Source organism: Chrysemys picta, chromosome 2 (assembly GCF_011386835.1).
Source record: "Chrysemys picta bellii isolate R12L10 chromosome 2, ASM1138683v2, whole genome shotgun sequence".
Taxonomy (NCBI): domain Eukaryota; kingdom Metazoa; phylum Chordata; order Testudines; family Emydidae; genus Chrysemys; species Chrysemys picta.
The window spans coordinates 85,357-104,429 of NC_088792.1; the positions used below are offsets into that span (position 1 = coordinate 85,357).

At 43.8% G+C, this 19,073-nt stretch overlaps 1 protein-coding gene across 15 annotated transcripts in view; it reads right to left on the reverse strand.

The window, feature by feature from the left end:
• Positions 1-19,073, reverse strand: part of SMARCD3 (SWI/SNF related, matrix associated, actin dependent regulator of chromatin, subfamily d, member 3) — a 235,408-nt gene that overhangs the window by 84,762 nt on the left and 131,573 nt on the right. For all 15 annotated transcript variants that reach the window (XM_065582496.1, XM_065582501.1, XM_065582502.1 and 12 more), the window contains one exon: positions 1,883-2,005. In XM_065582496.1, the coding sequence (XP_065438568.1) occupies positions 1,883-2,005 (123 nt within the window). The remainder of the gene's footprint in view (positions 1-1,882; positions 2,006-19,073) is intronic.

Genomic DNA, 19,073 nt, shown 5'->3' on the forward strand with positions numbered 1-19,073 from the left:
TCTCCTCCATACATTTGCTTGTGTTTCCCACCTGTTGCCTCCCACCACATACTTAGATTGTAAGCGCTTTAGGGACAGGGACAGTGTGACCGAAAGCTCCCCCTTTATTCACAACCTACTCACTATTGTAATAATCTTTGTACAAAATATGTCTTGTGAGGTATCATCTGAAAACTAATAACTTGCTGTAATACCATTGTGAAATTTATGTAGCAACATTATATGTAAAGTTATGAAATCCCCCTGCATGATGTTAATAGCACATTTTCAAAACCACATTGCCCTGACTAGGCAAAAGTTGTTAAACAGGTCTATCCTAAACAGAGGACTGTGTGTTTATCTCAATTGATACATAATAAACAGGGTGCTCAGGACAGCAAGGGGGGAAATGGCAGGGAGACAAGGCAAATCAGCATTTCAGCAAACACAGGTAAGAAGAAAGAGCATGGAGCCTCCTTCAACACCAGACTCCATGTCACCTTCTTTACTGTTTGAATAAGCTTTGCTTGGAGGGGTAATCTTCAGAAGGATCCAATTTAAAGGGTGACTCGACTATAAAAGTGAGGGGCAAAAATACCCCAAATCATCTCTCTTCTACCTACGAAGAAAAAATGAACCAGCCCTTTGACTTTGGAGGGAAATCCTAACCTGAAAAATTGGTCAGCCATGTTGCTGGGAACATGTGGTAAGGATGTTAACTTGAACCAAGTCTAGCTTGTTGAGTTTTAGTTACCAAAAAGCATTCTGTTTCTCTTGTAACCATTCCTGACTTTAATACATGATACCTGAATTCACTAAAAATCCCATCTTCTTTTATTAATAAACTTGTTTTATTTTTTAATTTAAACCAATCCAGTGTTGTGTTTAAACTGAACTGTTTGGTAATGCCAATTAAAGTAGCAAACTGTTGAATATTGACCCTTTACAGGGGAAATGGACCTTTAACATCTGAACTGTCGAGGAAAGGGCTGGACAGCGCAGAACGCACGTTTGAAGAAAATTCAGGATTGGGAGTGTGCTGGGGTCACCCTGCAAGTAGTAATCAAGGCTGGTTGAAGCCAGAGTGTGACTGGGGTGGTCTGGCAGGCTGCTGAGGTCAGAGCTGCTGGACCAGGGCTGCAGCTATACTTAGACACTCAGGTGTGACATGCATGCTGTTAGGCTGTTTGTAAGCACCCCAAACAACAATACAACACTGAGAGGCACCCAAGCTTGCGGGGCAGACAGTGACACAATCCCTCACTGGTCTGGACTTCACCCCAGAATACGACCGACTGCCTTTGCTATATGTGTGTTCTGCACTTAACAGAAGGGGACTAAAACCTTGATTGGGACCTTTAGGCACTACTGCAATAAAAAAAAAAATAATCCTCTTCCAACCTGGCCCTGACTCCCTACATATGCTCTTTTACACTTCCTATGAACACAAACCACCCTACATCCTCTTCTTGCCCCTCTAGCCTACTCCTCACAATGGAGCCTGTCCTGCTCATGTCACACCACCTGGCAACACTGCCTTCCCTAGACATGACCTATCCCACAAGGTACGTCCCAAATCCAGCCTACATCTACAAATGGAATGAATTTCCCCCAGTGCAGTCCTCTTCTCCCCTTCTATGTTTGGGTCTCTCCCTTTCTTTCCTTCTGTCAGTATCGTGCCCCCTCCCCTCCGTTTTCGCCCACATGCCACAAAATTATGTCTGTACTGCTGCTTCTGCTGGACATAATGCTTTCACAGAAGTAATGGCCCTTCCACTCCTATATGGAGATATCCTTTCTAACACTGGCATTCTCTGTGACAGTCCAGCATCCTACAGAACACAACAGGAACTTCCAGCCCCTTCTCAACCTTAGTGGAGAGAGATATGCAGCAAAGTCTTACATCATCCAGGAGCTTCCCTTCCACTCGCAGCTCCCAGGATGCAATGCTGCCATCAGAGTCATCAGCATCAGATTTTGCAGGGTTAAAGGTGTTGGAGATGTAAAGCCTCAGTTTCCGTTTTTGCTGTTAAACAAAACAGAAATAAGAAAATTACACACACAGCGCACATTCAGAGCATCGGGCAGCCCCGGGATACAGATGAAATATTTATATGGCCCCCTATCACTGTAGAATCTGAGTGCTCAGTGGAGTTGCACCAGCCTACTTCTGCATTTGCCCGTGGGTATGTAACAAAACTTACTGAAATGTTGGATCTTGAAATTTCATTCAGAAACCATCCAGCAGTGAGGAAGAGCAGAGAATGGGCTATACACCAAGGAAGAAAGAAGCGTACTATGCACACCCCACAGCCCTGGAAGCTAATGCCCTACTGGTTTTACAAACCTTTTGAAAACTATTTCCTGTAAAAAGATTAAATAATACTGATGCTTTAAAATAATCTCATTCTTCCTTTCTCAATTCCAGCCAGTGTTGATGAGGATTGTCATAAATATAAAGGAAAGAGTAGCATAAAATTCCTCCTTGGCAGCTATACTTTCAAATCTGGGGGGGGGGGAAGGTTTTGTTTGTACTATCTTTGTTGTTCCCTCTCCAAATGGAGGGAGAAACCAAGCAGATACAACATCTCCTGAAAATATACCTGGAATAATCCATCTAAAATTATAGAAATTATAAGTAAGGCAAGGACATGCATCAGGTTATCTTTTGTTATTAGTTTGTGAATTTTCCTATGCTATAAAGGTAGTTTTATTCCTGTTTTTGTAACTGTGAAGCTGAGTCCAGAGGGGGAGTCCTCTGTGTTTTAAATCTTTTTATTACCCTGTAAAGTTACCTTCCATCCTGATTTTGCAGGTGTGATTCTTTTACTTTTTTCTTTATAATAAAGTTCTTCTTTTAAGACCCTGATTGATTTTAGTGTCCTGAAGATAAAGGGTCTGGTCTGTACTCACATTGCTAACCAATTGGTTAGTATATTATTCTCAAGCCTTCCCAGGACAGAGGGTGAAGGGGGGGATATTTTGGGGGGATAGGGATTCCAAGTGACCCTTTCTTGAATTTTTGTGTAAATCACTTGGTGGTGGCAGCAATACCACAGGACAAGGAAAGGAATTTGTGCCTTGGGGAAGTTTTTAACCTAAACTGGTAGAATATAAGCTTAGGGGGTCTTTCATGCGGGTCCCCACATCTGTACCCGAGAGTTCACAGTGGGGGAGGAACCCTGACAAGGACAAGGACAATGATGAGCCATAACAGCAAAGCTGTTGAATGTCTTTCATGGATGACTCAATCCAGATTTTTATATTGCATGGGTGGCCAAACTGCGACTTGCAAGCCACATGCAGGGATTTTACAGCTAAAGTGTGGCTTGCGGAGCCCCACACAGCGCCCCTCCCACCCACCCCTTCTCCACCTACAGACTGTGGGAGGGAGCTCGGGTCTTCTGCCAGAGACAACTAGTGCCTGCTGAGAGTGGGGAGGGACACAGTTTAAAGGTTCAGCGCCCCCCCCCCCCAACAGCTTGAGTCAAGCCCCCCCAGGCACACATACCCCATACCCTCAGCGGTTCTCCCGGCAGCTCCCAGCTGTTTGCTGCAGCCTCTCCCCATGGCCACAGCTCACAGCTTGCCAATTCCAGCAGCTGCTGTGCAGGGAGGGGGCCCAGTGGCACCACGTGATGGAGCGGGGCCAGCAAATCCTGGCAAAAATCTGGGGGAGCATGTCACCCCATGAGTCCCCACCCCCGTCGTCTCTGGCTCTGCCCAGCAGGGAGGTGGGTCTCAGGGCTTCAATACTGCGGGGCATGTCTGCCAGGCAGGAGTGGGGCTGAAACCCCAAGACCTCCCCCTTCTTGCAGTGCTGAAGCCCCAAACCTCAACAGGTGCCTCTTGTGGGGCTGAAGCCCTGAGATCCCTCTTCTCTGCAGGGCAGAAGCCCCTAACCTCAACACCCTGCCGTGGAGCTCAAGCCTCAAGCCCCGACAGGCACACCTTGGCTCTTGAACTTCTGAAGATTGTTGTGTGCAGCTTGGAGGGTCAGTAAATTTGGCCACCCCTCTTTTACTGGCACCCATTTTTGTAGTATATGAACTTGCAAAACTAGATACACTAGCAGTTCCACCCCCCTCATCATATTTCCCTATCCTGCAGAGCTTTACCTGTAATGTTCACCCACACACTGCTGTACCTCCTGCACAACTCTGCCGCCACCCCAATTGCCCCCTATAACACATACACTCTAGGCCTCCCCAGTAACTATCTATCCCATCACATTCCTCCATTCCCAGCACAGCTATCTCCCCCATCTCTGCACTGCTCTGATCACCTATAATATTCCCCTAGCAACCAGTGTGGTGGGTTTCATACCTGTGAGCACACAAGCTGCTCCAATAAACCATCAGACCTTATAATAGCGAAAGAGACGAGCTTTTGAGCTACTCAGAGCTGAAGAAGAGCTTTGTGTAGCTCGAAAGCTTGTCTCTGTCACTAACAGCTGTTCCAATAAAAGATATTAGCTCACCCGCCTTGTCTCGCTAATATTCTGGGACCAACACGGCTACAACTACACTGCAAACAGACTTTATAATTTCCATAAATATCATATCTTCTTGGATGACTCACAAAACCACCTCTTTCCACTTGACCTGCCTCCCTCTCAATAATTCTTCCTGCAAGGCTTGCTGATTACTCAAACTTATCATGACTCAAACTGACCTCCTTATATGACCTTCTAAACCCTCTCCATTTATTTCATTACCATTGACATCACCATCATCTTCCCTGTTACCCCAACTTGCAACCTGGAGGTCATCTTCAACTCCTTCCTCTTACTTTCTCCTTATATTCAGGCTGTATCCAAATCCTTCTGTTTCTTCCTCCTCAATATAATAAAAATCTGACTCTTCATCTCCAATTAGATGGTCCAAAGAGCCAGTTCTTCAAACCCTGATCTTTTCCTGTCTTCTTTACTGCTAGCTCCTCCACTCTGGCCATCCATATCTACATTGTTTCCTCTAGTCCATTCAAAATGAGACAGGTAAAATTATCTTTCATCCCTGTCAACTAGACTACATCACACCTCCCCTTGCAACTCTCCACTGGCTCCCCCTTGCCTAACACATCAATTTTAAGCTTTTCATACTTCCTTCATGTTCTTGTAGAAGTCAGCTGCACCCTACGTATCAGAACTTGTCTCCTATTGTGCCACAAGGAGGAATCATATAATAATTATGAATAACAATACTAAATTATGTCTACCTATGGATTTCCTAGTGTGTCCTGCATTCTATGTATCTTGCTTTTAGCTTGTAAACTCTTCAGGTGTAACATGGTGGACTCAAATACTCTGTCTACGCTGCAAAAAAATACATGCAGCTGGCCCCATATCAGCTGACTCTGGTTCATGGAGCTCAAGCTGCAGGGCTATAAAACATCTTTGTAGAGGTTCAGGCTCAGGCTGAAGCTCAGGTTCTGGGACCCTCCCCACTCATGGGGCCCCAGAACCTGGGCTCCAGCCCAAGTCCACATCTCCACTGCAATTGTACAGCCCCGCAGTCCGAGCCCCACAAGTCCAAGTCAGCTGACACAGGCTGGCCATGGGTGTTTTACTGTAGTGTAGACATACCCAAAGGCTGCTACCCTGGGCCAGGACAGTCTATTTGTATGCATGTGAGCATGTGGTTACTGCTACACAAATAATAACAACTGGTGGACTCAACGGTACCTGGAGAAACCAGCAGAATGTGTAACTCACATCTGTGAGTTGTTCGTCAAATCAGATGTTCATACAGAGGACATCGCAAAACAAGCCATTGTCTCAGAAAAGACCATCACTTCAGTAAGGACATTGATCAGAGATCTCCCAACTCCAATGCAACAAGAAAGGCCCATGAATTTGATTAATCCATGTAGACTCATGGACCTTATCAAATTCCAAAACATGCTAAAGGATTGCACCACTCCCCTAACAGGCTAAGATGTTGAGGATCTGAGAAATCATTATTCTCATACTTGAGCCTTGACCTTCACCATGATGGCCCCCGCAGAGGCACTTCCTTCCTCGTCAGCCACACAGATCTTGGTTTTCTGAAACCCTGTGCTGGATGAAGACAGAGGGACAAAAACTCAAGCACCGACAGCAGAAAACGAAGGCTGGAAGAGAGAGATTGAAAGACAAAGAATTCCTCCGAGCTCACATTAAGCTGTATTACAGGCCAAATGAACCTTCCTATAAGCCTCCACTTCAAATACCACTCAAGAAACTATTTGAGGTGGTAAACTGCTTCATTAACCATGATGTCTGCAGCCTACAGCAGAACCCAGCACTGTGAAGAACTATCCTCTTACTTCACTGAAATGATCACACACATTCAGGAAAGTTTCTTTGGCTTGCAGGGATCTGATTCCCCTCTGCCAGCCAACCAACAGCCCATCTGTATTCTCAGAGTCCAGCCCATTCACTTCACAAGAAGTATTGGTGTGAATCTGACCCCTCCTCTTCCTGGCTAGTGCAAGTGAGTCATGAGTAAGTGGTTCCACTCTTGACCAAAACAATCAATGCCTATTCAAGGAGGAATCTTCCTTTCCTCCTTCAAATATATAATAGTCTGATGAACACTGAATAAGTTTACCCTGTATACAATGGTTCTAGCCAAATACTGCTCACTATTAAACTTTCAAACTCACAGAGAAGCTAGCCAAAGGCTGACTAGAACTCATCTAACCAAAGCCAGCAACCTATACCTGACATAATCTGGATTCAGGCCAGGATATGGGACAGAAAAAGCATATTAGTAGCACTGATAGAGGATATGCTGCTGTCAACAGGTAAAGGCAGACAGTCATCCTCCTCTTACTGGATCTCTCTGCAGCATTTGATACTGTCAGATACTGTTGTCCTGTCTCAAAAAGGTGGCAGGGGTCCAGAAGAATGTGCTAAAATTACTTGAGTCATTCCTGGATGGACGCATGCAGAGGGTAGTTATGGAAAACTGCAACTAGATGCCCAACTTATGGAGTCCCATTGGGACCAGTTCTGTCTCTGATCCCATTCAACATCTAGATGAAGCCAAAAGGAAACCTGGTGAGACAACAATGATTCAAATGCTGTAATATGCGGATGACATACAGCTCTACTTATCCTTCACCACATACAACTACACCTTTACAACAAAGATGGCCTAGAGCTTGGACAAATCAGCTTTCAGATGAAGAACATCTGGCTGAATCTAAACCCCAGCAAGACAAAGGTAATGCTGGTTAGCAAAATAAGCACTTTGCAACCATAGTGCTGTTTCCTTTGGTTGATGGTTCACACTCACAGTTGGCCAATTCATTTCAGAGCTCATGTGCACTTTTGTATTCTTGCAGCAACATCTGTGAACTTTGCTTTCTACATCTCTGGTTCATTAGGAGACTCCATCTCATTCTGGCAGATGATGACTTCGCCTCAGTTATAGACACTTTTGTCACCTTCTGGTTGGACTACAGCAATGCAATATACCTGGGCATGACGCCATCCGCTATTAGGAAGTGCCAGCTAGCACAGATTGCAACAGCACATCTCAGGAACACAGAGCACCCCAAGCACATCACACCTGTTCTCTCTGTACCCTGGCTTCCCACAGAATATCAAGTCACAGTCTTGATCTTTATCACAAAAGTGCTCAGGAGCCTGGGCCCACGATAGTGAAACGATCACTTAAAGCTCCAGGATGAAGACCAAGATCAATATATCTGTTCCTCAGGCACACTGGAACTTCCCACCGCAAGAGTAATGTTCATCATGTTCAGGAGATAGAACTTTCTTGGGGACTGGTTCAAGACGGTGAACTCCATAGAACTAAGAACTATCATCTTCCACTTCAAGTTCAAGATACCTATTTGACCTCCTTTCAATAATATACATGTATAGCAGCACATACATTTTAAAAAAAATAAAACCTACCAAAACAAAACACTATAGTGCACTCTCAATTTTCCCCCTGGAGAGAGAATGAAAAAGAGAAAGAAGGCTCTCAGATACTATGGTAATGAAAGCAGCATAAGAACCTATGCAGAATGGAACAGACTGTACTAGAACATGAGTCTCACATATACACTGGGAAAACAGATCTTGCAACCGTATGAACAGTAGCTGTTTCTATCTCTGAGTTCTTCAGGCATCAGATTCACAATAACCAGTGGAGCTCATAAGTTTGATTAAATAAGCAACATTCCTAGAAATGAACCAACTCACGTAGGAGTAGAGAAGTTATTTTACCTCTGTATTTGCCATTGGTGCAACTGCTGCTGGAATATTGTGTCCCGTTCTGGTGTCCACAATTCAAGAAATTTGTTAGTCTCTAAGGTGCCACAAGTACTCCTGTTCTTTTTGTGCATACAGACTAACACGGCTGCTACTCTGAAATAAATAGAGACATCCTATCTCCTAGAACTGGAAGGGACCTTGGGTCATCAAGTCCAGCCCCCTGCCATCACTAGCAGAACCAAGTACTGATTTTGCCCCAGATCCCTAAGTGGCCCCCCTCAAGGACTGAACTCACAACCCTGGGTTTAGCAAACCAATGCTCAAGCCACTGAGCTATCCCTCCCCCCATGCTGAATTAGCAATCGGCTGAGCCCTCAAGGGTTAACCCATTGTTGTTAATGTAGCCTCACACCCTACAAGGCAGCATGAATGGAGGGAGGGGAGACAGCATGGCAGACAGAGAGACACACCGTGTGTGTGAGAGAGAGAGCTGTGCATTGACCCTTTAAGTATGCTAACCCCACTCTAAGTACATTGCCTTTTTACGTAGATCAGGAAGTTGAGACAGCAGCTGCTGCTGGCAAGCTCCCTCCATCCTGAGCCCTGTTGTGTCCCCCCACCCGCTCTATGGAGATGGGGTAAGCGGAAGGCAGGAGCAGGGAGGAGGGGGACACCCTGACATTAGCACCCCTCTTCCTCCTCTCCCCCCCCGCACAGCAAGCAGGAGGCTCCAGGGCAGGGGCAGGAGCAGCACATGGCAGTGGGGGGAGGGACAGCTGAACTGCCAGCAACTGATAGCCTGCTGGGCAGCTGCTGCACAGGGAACTTAGAGGAATGGGGACCTGATAGGGGGGCTGCCAGTCCACCCTGGTGTGACAAAGTGGGATTGTTCTTAATGTTTCCTCTGAATACTGTAGGGGTGCCTCAGTTTCCCCTATGCATTTCTTAAGTCTCTAGGTGGTGGGATAAAGGCAGAGGTGCATAAATGGCCAACACTCTGTCTCCTGGCAACTAATGGTCGGGACCCTTCCCACCTGCAAGGGGATAGCTAAAGGTGTTGGAGAACAAAGAGATTAGATGACCTCCCGGGAAAGAGACAAAGGCCAGAGAGGAGGGGCTGGAGAGTTTCAGTTTGGAGCTGGCTGGGGACGTGGTGTGAGTGCAGACGTGGCTGTCTGGCTCACATTCCCCCCAATCCCCCAATGGACCCGGCTGAGGGGTCCTGTTCTCTGTACCTACAAGCTCTGTTTTAGACCGTGTTCTTGTCATCTAATAAACCTCTGTTTTACTGGCTGGCTAAGAGTCACGTTTGACTGCAAAGTGGGGGGTGCAGGACCCTCTGGCTTCCCCAGGACCCTGCCTGGGTAGACTTGCTGTGGGAAGCGCACAGAGGGGCAGAGGATGCTGAATGCTCCAAGGTCAGACCTAGGAAGGTGGAAGCCGTGTGAGCTTCTTGCCCTGGAGACAGTCTGCTCCCAGAGAGGAGACTTCACCAGAGTCCTGACTGGCTTCATAGGGAGCAGTTCCAGAGCATTGCCTGTGCACTCCGTGACACCTGGTTCCAAGCCCCCACCAGCTACCTCCAACAGGCTGCTCTTCCTGCAAGCAATGGACAAAGCAGGTGGCTGCCAAACGACGTTAGAAGGGAGCATTGCACAACTTTAAACGAGCATGTTCTCTAATTGATCAGCAACGAAACAACGTTAACTGGGATGACTTTAACTGAGGAGTTACTGTACATATTCATGATCTGGGAATAAAATAAGAAAAGAGGTGGCAAAATCTGCAGATGAAATAAAGTTATTTAAGTATCAGAGGGGCAGCCGTGTTAGTCTGAATCTGTAAAAAGCAACAGGGGGTCCTGTGGCACCTTTAAGACTAACAGAACTAATGGGAGCATAAGCTTTCGTGGGTAAGAACCTCACTTCTTCAGATGCATCCCAATACTTCTGTTAGTCTTAAAGGTGCCACAGGACCCTCTGTTGCTTTTTAAAGTTATTTAAGTTATTCAAGACCAGAGAAGACTGAACGTTAGGGTTGACTGTGCGTTGTGCGAAGAAATACTTACTTTTGTTTCTTTTAAACCTGTTGCCTATTAATTTTATTTGGTGACCCCCTAGCCTTTAGTTATGAGAAGGAATAAATAACACTTCCTTATTCACTTTCTCCACACCATTCATGATTTTATAGACCTCTCTCATATCCCCACTTAGTCATCTCATTTCTAAACTGAACAATCTCAGTCTTTTTAATCTCTCCTCATATGGAAGCTGTCCCAGACCCCTAATAATTTTTGTTGCCCTTCTCAGCACTTTTTCCCTTTCTAATACATCTTTTTTGAGATGAGGCAACAAGAACCGCACACAGTATTCAAGGCGTGGCATGCCATGGATTTATATAGTGGCATCATGATATTTTCTGTCTTATTATCTATCCCTTTCCTAATGGTTCCTAACATTCTGTTCGCTTTTTTGACTGCTGCTGCACATACAGTGGATGTTTTCAGGGAATTATCCATAATGACTCCAAGATCTTTTCTTGAGTGGTAACAGCTAATTTAGACCCCCATCGTTTTGTATGTATTGTTGGGATTATGTTTTCCAGTGTGCATTACTTGGCATTTATCAATATCGAATTTCATTTGCCAGTTTAGTCACCCAGTTTACTGAGATCCAGTTGTAACTCTTTGCAGTCAGCTTTGGACTTAACAATCTTGAGTAATTTTGTATCATCTGCAAATTCTTCCACCTCACAGTTTACCCTCTTTCCAGATAATTTATGAATCCTTGGAGGACCCCCGTTATTTTCCTCTCTTCATTGTGAAAACTGACCATTTATTCCTACCTTTAACCAGTTACTGATCCATAAGAGGACCTTCCCTCTTATCCCATGACTTCTTACTTTACTTAAGAGGCTTTGGTGTGGGACCTGTCAAAGACTTTTTGAAAGTCCAAGTACACTATATCCACTCTATCACTTTTGTCCAAATGCTGGTTGGCATCCTCAAAGAATTCTAACAGATCGGTGAGACATGATTTCCTTTTCAAAAGCCATGTTGACTTTTCCTCAACATATTGTGTTCATTTATGTGTCTGATAATTCTATTCTTTATTATAGTTTCAACAATTTGCCTGGTACTGAAGTTAGGTTGACTGACCCATAATTCTCAGGATCGCTTCTGGAGCCTTTTTTAAAAATCAGTGTTACATTAGCTATCCCCTAGCTATCTGGTGCAGAGGCTGATTTAAGCAACAGGTTACATACCATAATTACTAATTCTGCAATTTCATATTTGAGTACCTTCACAACACTTGCATAAATACCATCTGGTCCTGGTGATTTATCATTGCTTAATTTATCGATTTGTTCCAAAACCTCCTCTATTGACACCTCAATCTGGGACAGTTCCTCAGACTTGTCACTTAAAAAGAATGGCTTGAATGTGAGGATCTCTCCCATATCCTCTGCAGGGAAGACATATATAGAGAATTCATTCAGTTCTGTGCAACAACCTTGTCTTCCTTCAGTGTTCCTTTAACACCTTAATTGTCCAGCAGAGCCACTGACTGTTTGGCAGGCTTCCTAATTCTGATGTATTTAAAAAAAATTGTTAGTTTCTGTGTAATTAGTTTCTCTTCAAATTCTTTCTTGGGCTGCCTTATTATACTTTTACACTTGACTTGTCAGCAGTTCATCTCCTTTATATTTTCCCCAGTAGGATTTGATGTCCACTTTTTAAAGGATGCCTTTTTTCCTCTAACTGCCTCTTTTACTCTCTTGTTTAGCCTTCGTGACATTTTTGGTCCTCTTATTGGTGTTCCTTTTTGGGGGGGTATACATTTAGTTTGAGCCTCTATTATGTTTTGAAAGTAGTCTCCATGAAGTTTGTAGGCATTTCACCCTTGTGACTGTTCCTTTTAATTTCTATTTAACTAGCTTCCTCATTTTTGTGTAGTTGACTTTTTTAAGTTAAATTCTACTGGGTAGGTTTATTTGTTATTTTTTCCTCTTACAAGGATGTTAAATTTAATTACATTACAGTCGCTATTACTGAATGGTTCAGCTATATTCACCTCTTGAACCAGATCCTGTACTCCACTTAGGACTAGATCAGGAATTCCCTCTCCCATTGTGTGTTTCAATACAAGCTGGTCCAAGAAGCAGTCATTTATGGTGCAAGAAATTTTATATCTGCATCCCTTCCAGAGGTGACAGATATCCAATCAACATGAGAATAGTTGAAATCAATGTTCCCTCTAATTTTTTCCATCCATATGCAGAATAATTTTTGTTATGTGCACTGAAGTATGTGGGAATGTGGGTCACCAGTAGAAACAAAAAACCTAGATACAATAAATATTTTTAAAAAGTTACCATAGGGATAATTACTCCAGTCAGGACAGGTGAGGCATTTTAGAACTCACTACTCAAAGAATTAAATGTAAGTGTAGGAGAGAAATAAAAATTATGAAATGCATAGACTAGTCAAAAAACTAAAATAACACACTTTGAAAGAATAAAATTACAGAGAATTATGTGCATTGCAGGAAGTACCAAGAAGTAACAGTAATAATAATACAAGTATGTGTTGGGAGGTGAGTGTGAAAGAGACTGTGTGTGTGTGTGTGCGCGTGAGAGAGACACAGTGTGTGTGTGTGTGTGTGTGTGTGTGTGTGAGAGAGAGAGAGAGAGAGAGAGACAGGGTGTGTGTGTGCTGGCTGCTGGGGAAAACTGTGCGCTGACTCTTTAAGACACTCACTGAATGCTCTCCTGCTCTGTCCTGAGCCCTGTTGTCTCTCCTCCCCCGCTCTGCGGAGATGGGGTACATGGGCAGAGGGAAGAGGGGAGAGAGAGAGAGAGAGAGAGTGTGTGTGTGTGAGTGAGAGAGACAGACACTGTGTGAGCTGGCTGCTGGGGAAATCTCAGAAAGAGTGCACTGTCTCTTTAAGAAAGGCACTCAGCCACTCACCATTCAGACTGCAGCTTCAAGTCCTCCTGAGCCAGGCTGTCCCCTCTGCCCTGCTCTGTGGAGATGGGGTACAGGGGTGGGGGGAGGGGGTCTCCCTGACATCAGTACCCTACCCCCTCCACACACCCTGCTCTGCACAGCCAGCAGGAGGGTCCCAGGAGCAGCTGCAGGATGGAGCAATGTGGGGGGGAGGGGCACCTGAACACATTCTGCTAGCTGTGCGTGCTCTGCTAATCAGCTGCGTGGCATTTGAATCGCTCCTGCGCGGCTGCCCAAGCGCACAGCTTACAGGGAACACAGGTTGAAATCTCAATTTATTATTGGATTTTCTGCCTTTGTAGCCTCTGTAATGTCCCTGTGCATTTCACAATCACTATCACCATCCAGGTCACGTGGTCGGTAGTATATTCCTACTGCTATACTTTTATTGTTCAAGCATGGAATTTTTATCCATACAGATTCTATGGTATGGCTTGATTCATTTAATATTTTTACTTTGACTCTATATTTTTTTCCATACATAATGCAACTAGTCCCATTGATTATCCTTATTCTATCAAGTTTCTGCAATTCCTATTATATCAATATCCTCATTTAACGCCAGGCACTGCTCTAGCTCACCCACCTTAGTATTTAGACTTCTAGCACAGTGTTTCTCAAATGCGGCCATCAGGGGCTTTTCTTGTGGCCACAGCCTCCTGGGCAATGACTGGAGGGGGGCAAAGCAGTGGGCCCTGCCCCCTCCAGAGCCACAAACGCCAGAGGAGCAGGCAGCCAGTGAGTTCCCCACCTTCCCGGGGGCAGTGAGGGTCAGGCTTCAGCCCTGGGGTGGCAGGCTCTGGCCCTGGATGCTGGTCCTTGGCTCACCACCATCCTGCATTGCCCCTGAGCCCTGCTGCCTCCCCAGCCCTCCCCCATCATCCCTGGCCCCCATTGTCTCCCTACCCACCTCCCCATCCAGGGCTTAATTTGTCCCCTGGCTTGCCAGGGCTGAGGAAGTCTGCTGTGAAAAAAGTGCTATTAACAAACATACAAATATTACTTTTCGCAGCAGCAGACTTACTAGCTAGAAAGTCTTAAAAAATAGCAACCAAAAATCAAAAGAAACAACAACAAAAACAAGAATATGCAAAGCACCTTGTTTGTGTTTCTATTCCGTTTAGGTCCAGTAAAGAATAGAGATAACTGTACATTACTCTTATTATTGAGTCTGAAAAAAATACATAAATAAATTATAATGATTTGGACAAGAATATGTGCGTATTTATTCAGCCACCAACAAGAGTTGATGGCCACATTCTGAGGCCACCAAAAATTTTGTTGTGAGAACCCCTGTTCTAGCACGATAAAAATATATAAAATAATAGTCTAGAGAATGGTCTACAATGAATGCAGACCATATTTATGCAATGCGGGATTCTATCCTGAGATGTAGTGACTCTGAAAAAGATTTGGGAGTCATAGTGGATAACTAGCTGAACATGAGCTGCCCGTGCAACGCTGTGGCCGAAAGGGCAAATGCGATCCTTGGATACATAACCAAGGGAATCTCAAGTAGGAGCACAGAGGTTATTTTACCTGTGTATTTGGCACTGGTGCAACTACTGCTGAAATACTGTGTTTAGTTCTGGTGTCCACAATTCAAGAAGGTGGTTGATAAATTTGAGAGAGTTCAAAGAAGAGTCAGGTGAGTGATTAAAGGATTAGAAAACATGCCTTATAGTGATCAACTCAGGGTGCTCAAATGGTTTATCTTAACAAAGAGAAGGTTAAGGGTGTCTTAATTACAGTCTATAAGTATCTACATGGGGAACAAATCTTTAATAATTGGTTCTTCAACCTAGCAGAGAAAGGTCTAATACAAACCAATGGCTGGAAGCTGAAGCTAACAAATTCAGACAGGAAATAAGGCTTAAATTTTTAACAGTGAGTGTAATTAAGCATTGGAACAATTACCAAGAGTCATGGTGGATTCTCCATCACTGACAATTTTTAAATCAAGATTCAACACTTTTCTAAACCATCTACTCTAGGAATTATTTTGGGGAAATTCTATGGCCTGTGTTATACAAGAAGTCAGATTAGATTATCACAATGAATAGGTACTGGAACTAGGGGTGCTGCCGTACACCCTGGCTTGAAGTGGTTTCCATCATATGCAGGGTTTACAGTTTGGTTCAATGGCTCTTAGCACCACCATTATACAAATTGTTCCAGCACCCCATCACAATGATCCCTTCTGGCCCTGGAGACTATGAAACTAGAAGGTAGATAGGGAGACCAGAAACTCCCAGTCCATAATGCAAGAATAAGTGACATTCAATGAAGTTGAAAGGCAGCAAACTCAAAAGTGACAAAAGGAAACATTTTTTCAAGTATATTATACAATGTACAATTAGTCTGTAGAGTTCATTGCCACATGATATAGATTAAAAGATATGCAGCTTTTACTACCTGAAGGGACCATTATAATCATCTAGCCTGACCTGATGTACAATATAGGCCAGAATCTCTGGTTGAACAAGAGCATATCTCAGAAAGACAACTGATCTTGACTTAAAGATTTCAAGTAATGGAAAGTCAACTACATCCCTAGACAAATTGTTCCAATGGTTAATTTCCCTCACTTCTAAACATTTGCACATTATTTCCAATCTGAATTTGTCTAGCTTCAACTTGCAGCCATTGGATCTTGTTATGCTTCTGGTACTGAGGCCAAGAGCTTAGCCAGACAGAAAAAGGGAGAAGACATTCATAAGAATACAAAGAATATCCAGAGTTATACCCATAAATATTTTTTTTAAATAAACAAGAGTTTTGGAAGGAATATTAAACCCTTCTGTTTCAGACCATAAGCCAACTCTGACTATTGAAAGTTAGGAAGAAACTTATCCCATAGTCATCTACTAGGGTTTCTTGCACCTTCCTAAGACGCATCTAGTACTAGCCACTGTCAGTGACTCAAAACTGGACTAGAGGGACCATGGATCCGAGCCAGTTTGATAATTTCTAAGAGGTGATAATATCACTCCATAGTGACAAAGCCATATACGTTACAGAAAAACTACTTCTGGAATATTTTAGAGTTTTAAAATATTTATCAGGACTACTTTTGTATTCTTCTGATTGTGTAACCAAAAACACTTATTACCATGGCCCTGATTCTGCATTTTTTACTTCAATGGGTACAGAATTGGGCCCAATACTTGAACCACAGAGGGGCTCAGATGAAGCCTTTAAAAATCTCTACAAATTATTTGCTTTTCTGTACCTAAAAGTGCCATGACTTTAGAGTTTGTTACCATTGGGAAGTTCCAGGGTAGGAAATAAGTACTATATGTTCCACTGAGAAGCTGGGAATATCTTCTTTTCAATGGGATAGAGCTCTAATTTCTAGCCCTGCAAGACTGCTAGATATACTTGTCTTTAAAATCAGCACATTTTTATGTACAGAAGTCCAACACTGCTGCAGGACTGGATCTTCCTGTCCTGACCCTCAGCCTTTCACAATTTTGTGAGGGAAATTCCACATCTCAAGGAGAAGGTCTGAAAGAAACATTTCACTGTCCAGTTGAGATTTTGTTTGTTTTTTAAATGGCAGCTGTTTGAAGCTGTTCAGCAGTTTGGAGTGTTAAAACATGTCCTGGGGAGATAGAGTGATGGGGAGAGGCCAGCTGAAGAGGGCAAAGATGAATGACAAATTTATTTCTCACATGATTGGAATTTATGACATGGACATCACCTCCATACCAACCATAAAAGTAGAATAAAGATCCCATCAACCACCTTGTCCTTTGGCTCAGGGCTAACTTCATTTTAAAAGAAGAGCAACTCAAAATACTGGTACTAACACACACACCCTCCCTCTGCCTCCACACCCCCAAGCCTTCCCCAGTTCCCACTGGCTGGGACAGAAGAGGCCATACCCTTCCTGCTATGTAAAGATCCACACCTGAACTTTCCTGACCCTGAGTCTCTCACGCCCACTGTCCCTGTGTAGAAGGCAGAAAGCCTTCTATATGGCTTCCTGTTGGTCACAGGCTCCCTCTAGTCACAGAACTGCAACTACTGCTCTCACTTTTAAAGGGCTATTAACAGGGCTGGATTTACAGGTTACACGCCCCTAGGCACAGCACCTTCAACGCTCCCGCTCCCCCTCCCCCGCCTACAGCTGACCTTCCTGTTGCACGTCGTTTTAGAGAGGTAAGGTGCCCCTAGACACGTGCCTACTGTGCCTAACTGGAAATCCAGCCCTGGCTATTATAGGCATGCTAGAATGCACAATGCACCCGGAGACCCAAGGCCCTGTGACAGTATACTGGTTGTTTACAAAAGAACTAAAACAGAAGTGGCCTTCCATGAACGTTGGCCTGCAAGATGAGGCACTGTGGACACAATGGTGATGGACATGGTATAGCAATGCACTAATGCAGAGAGAGCAAGAGACAGAAAAAGAGATGACAGGAGGCAGGATAAGGGGTGGAGAAGGCAACAGCTGATTGGGGTTGCTGCCAGCAGTAGAGTGAGCTGGCAGGTGGCTCAATGCTTGCATTCCCCCACCCCCAACCCAAGGTCTTGTCCCTGCCGTTTGAGCTACCCTCACAGCTGCCATTTTTTTCAGCACTACAGCTGCTCACAAAGGCCAAAGCATTTTTCAATGGAGTAAGTGTATGTTTTCCAGTCTCCACTCATTCAAAAATGGTTGAACCATTTCCCCTAAAACTTCTAAATAGTTCACCTTCAGGCAGACAAGGTCTGGAAAATGGCAGCTCCTACAGTGAATATTTCAGGGTTACAAGTAACTCAGAGCAGCATTTAGGATGGAAATTCTGGGGCATCCTCCACTATAGCTGTTGCCAGTGCTCCAGCAATAATGTAAATAAATAAGAATACTCCAAAACAAGCAAAAATTGCCTGATCTCAGTTTTGTTTTGACAGATTATGAATTTCATGACTGCTGCATTTGAGAAATCATTCATGAGTTTGGAGGTAAATTAGAAATGTCTGTTTGATGATTCTTTTGAAATGAAATCTAACTGCAACTACATGAGCAAACAGGAATTAACAGAATGTTTGCTGAAACCTCAAAGTTCTAGTTTTTATGTACTTTCCCATTCCAGATCCTATAAAGTTCTGCTAGAAAGCTTTCAGTATTGTTCAGTTTCATGGTTGAGGAATTTGCCCAAAATCCACCCGTTATTGCATATTTGTCAAAGAGAATCTATACTTTTATTTTTTTTTAAATGGGCCATATTGTGGTGTAAAATGGCATAGCTTCATTGATGTCAATGAAGCTATGCTAATTTACACTAACTGACAATTTAGCCCACTATGTGCAAAGAATCTTAAAAACTTACTGCCTATAAGCTTGTAAACCACTAAAATGTTGCCTTCCTAAATCTGCAAAAAGCCTGAAACAGTAGCAATGAGAGATGTTAAACTCTCATCACTGGGCTTCACATTAACTGTCAACATTGTTAAATGTTTCATGGATGATGTGAGGAAAGGTGGGCCTGTGGTTAAGTCAGTTTCAGGAGAACTAGGCTCAATTCTTGGCTTGCCACAGATTTCTTGTGTGACTCTCTGCAAGGGTATGTCTCGGCTACAGTGGCACAGATGCATCTTACATTGTTGGAAGGGGGTTTCCATCCACACAGGTAATTCACCTCTCCGAGACAGAATTATTCTATTGACCTAAATGCATCTACAGTGGGGATCAGACTGACCTAACTACATTGCACAGAGGGTGGATTTTTTCACAGCCCTGAGCAATGTAGCTAGGTTGACCTAAGATTTAGAGGTAGACCAGGCCTTAGTCATTTAATCTCTGTCTCATTTCCCATTTTTAAAATAAGAACAGTACTTCCTTTTACCCACCTTTTGTCTGCCTCAAGTATTTAAATTGTATAAAAAATG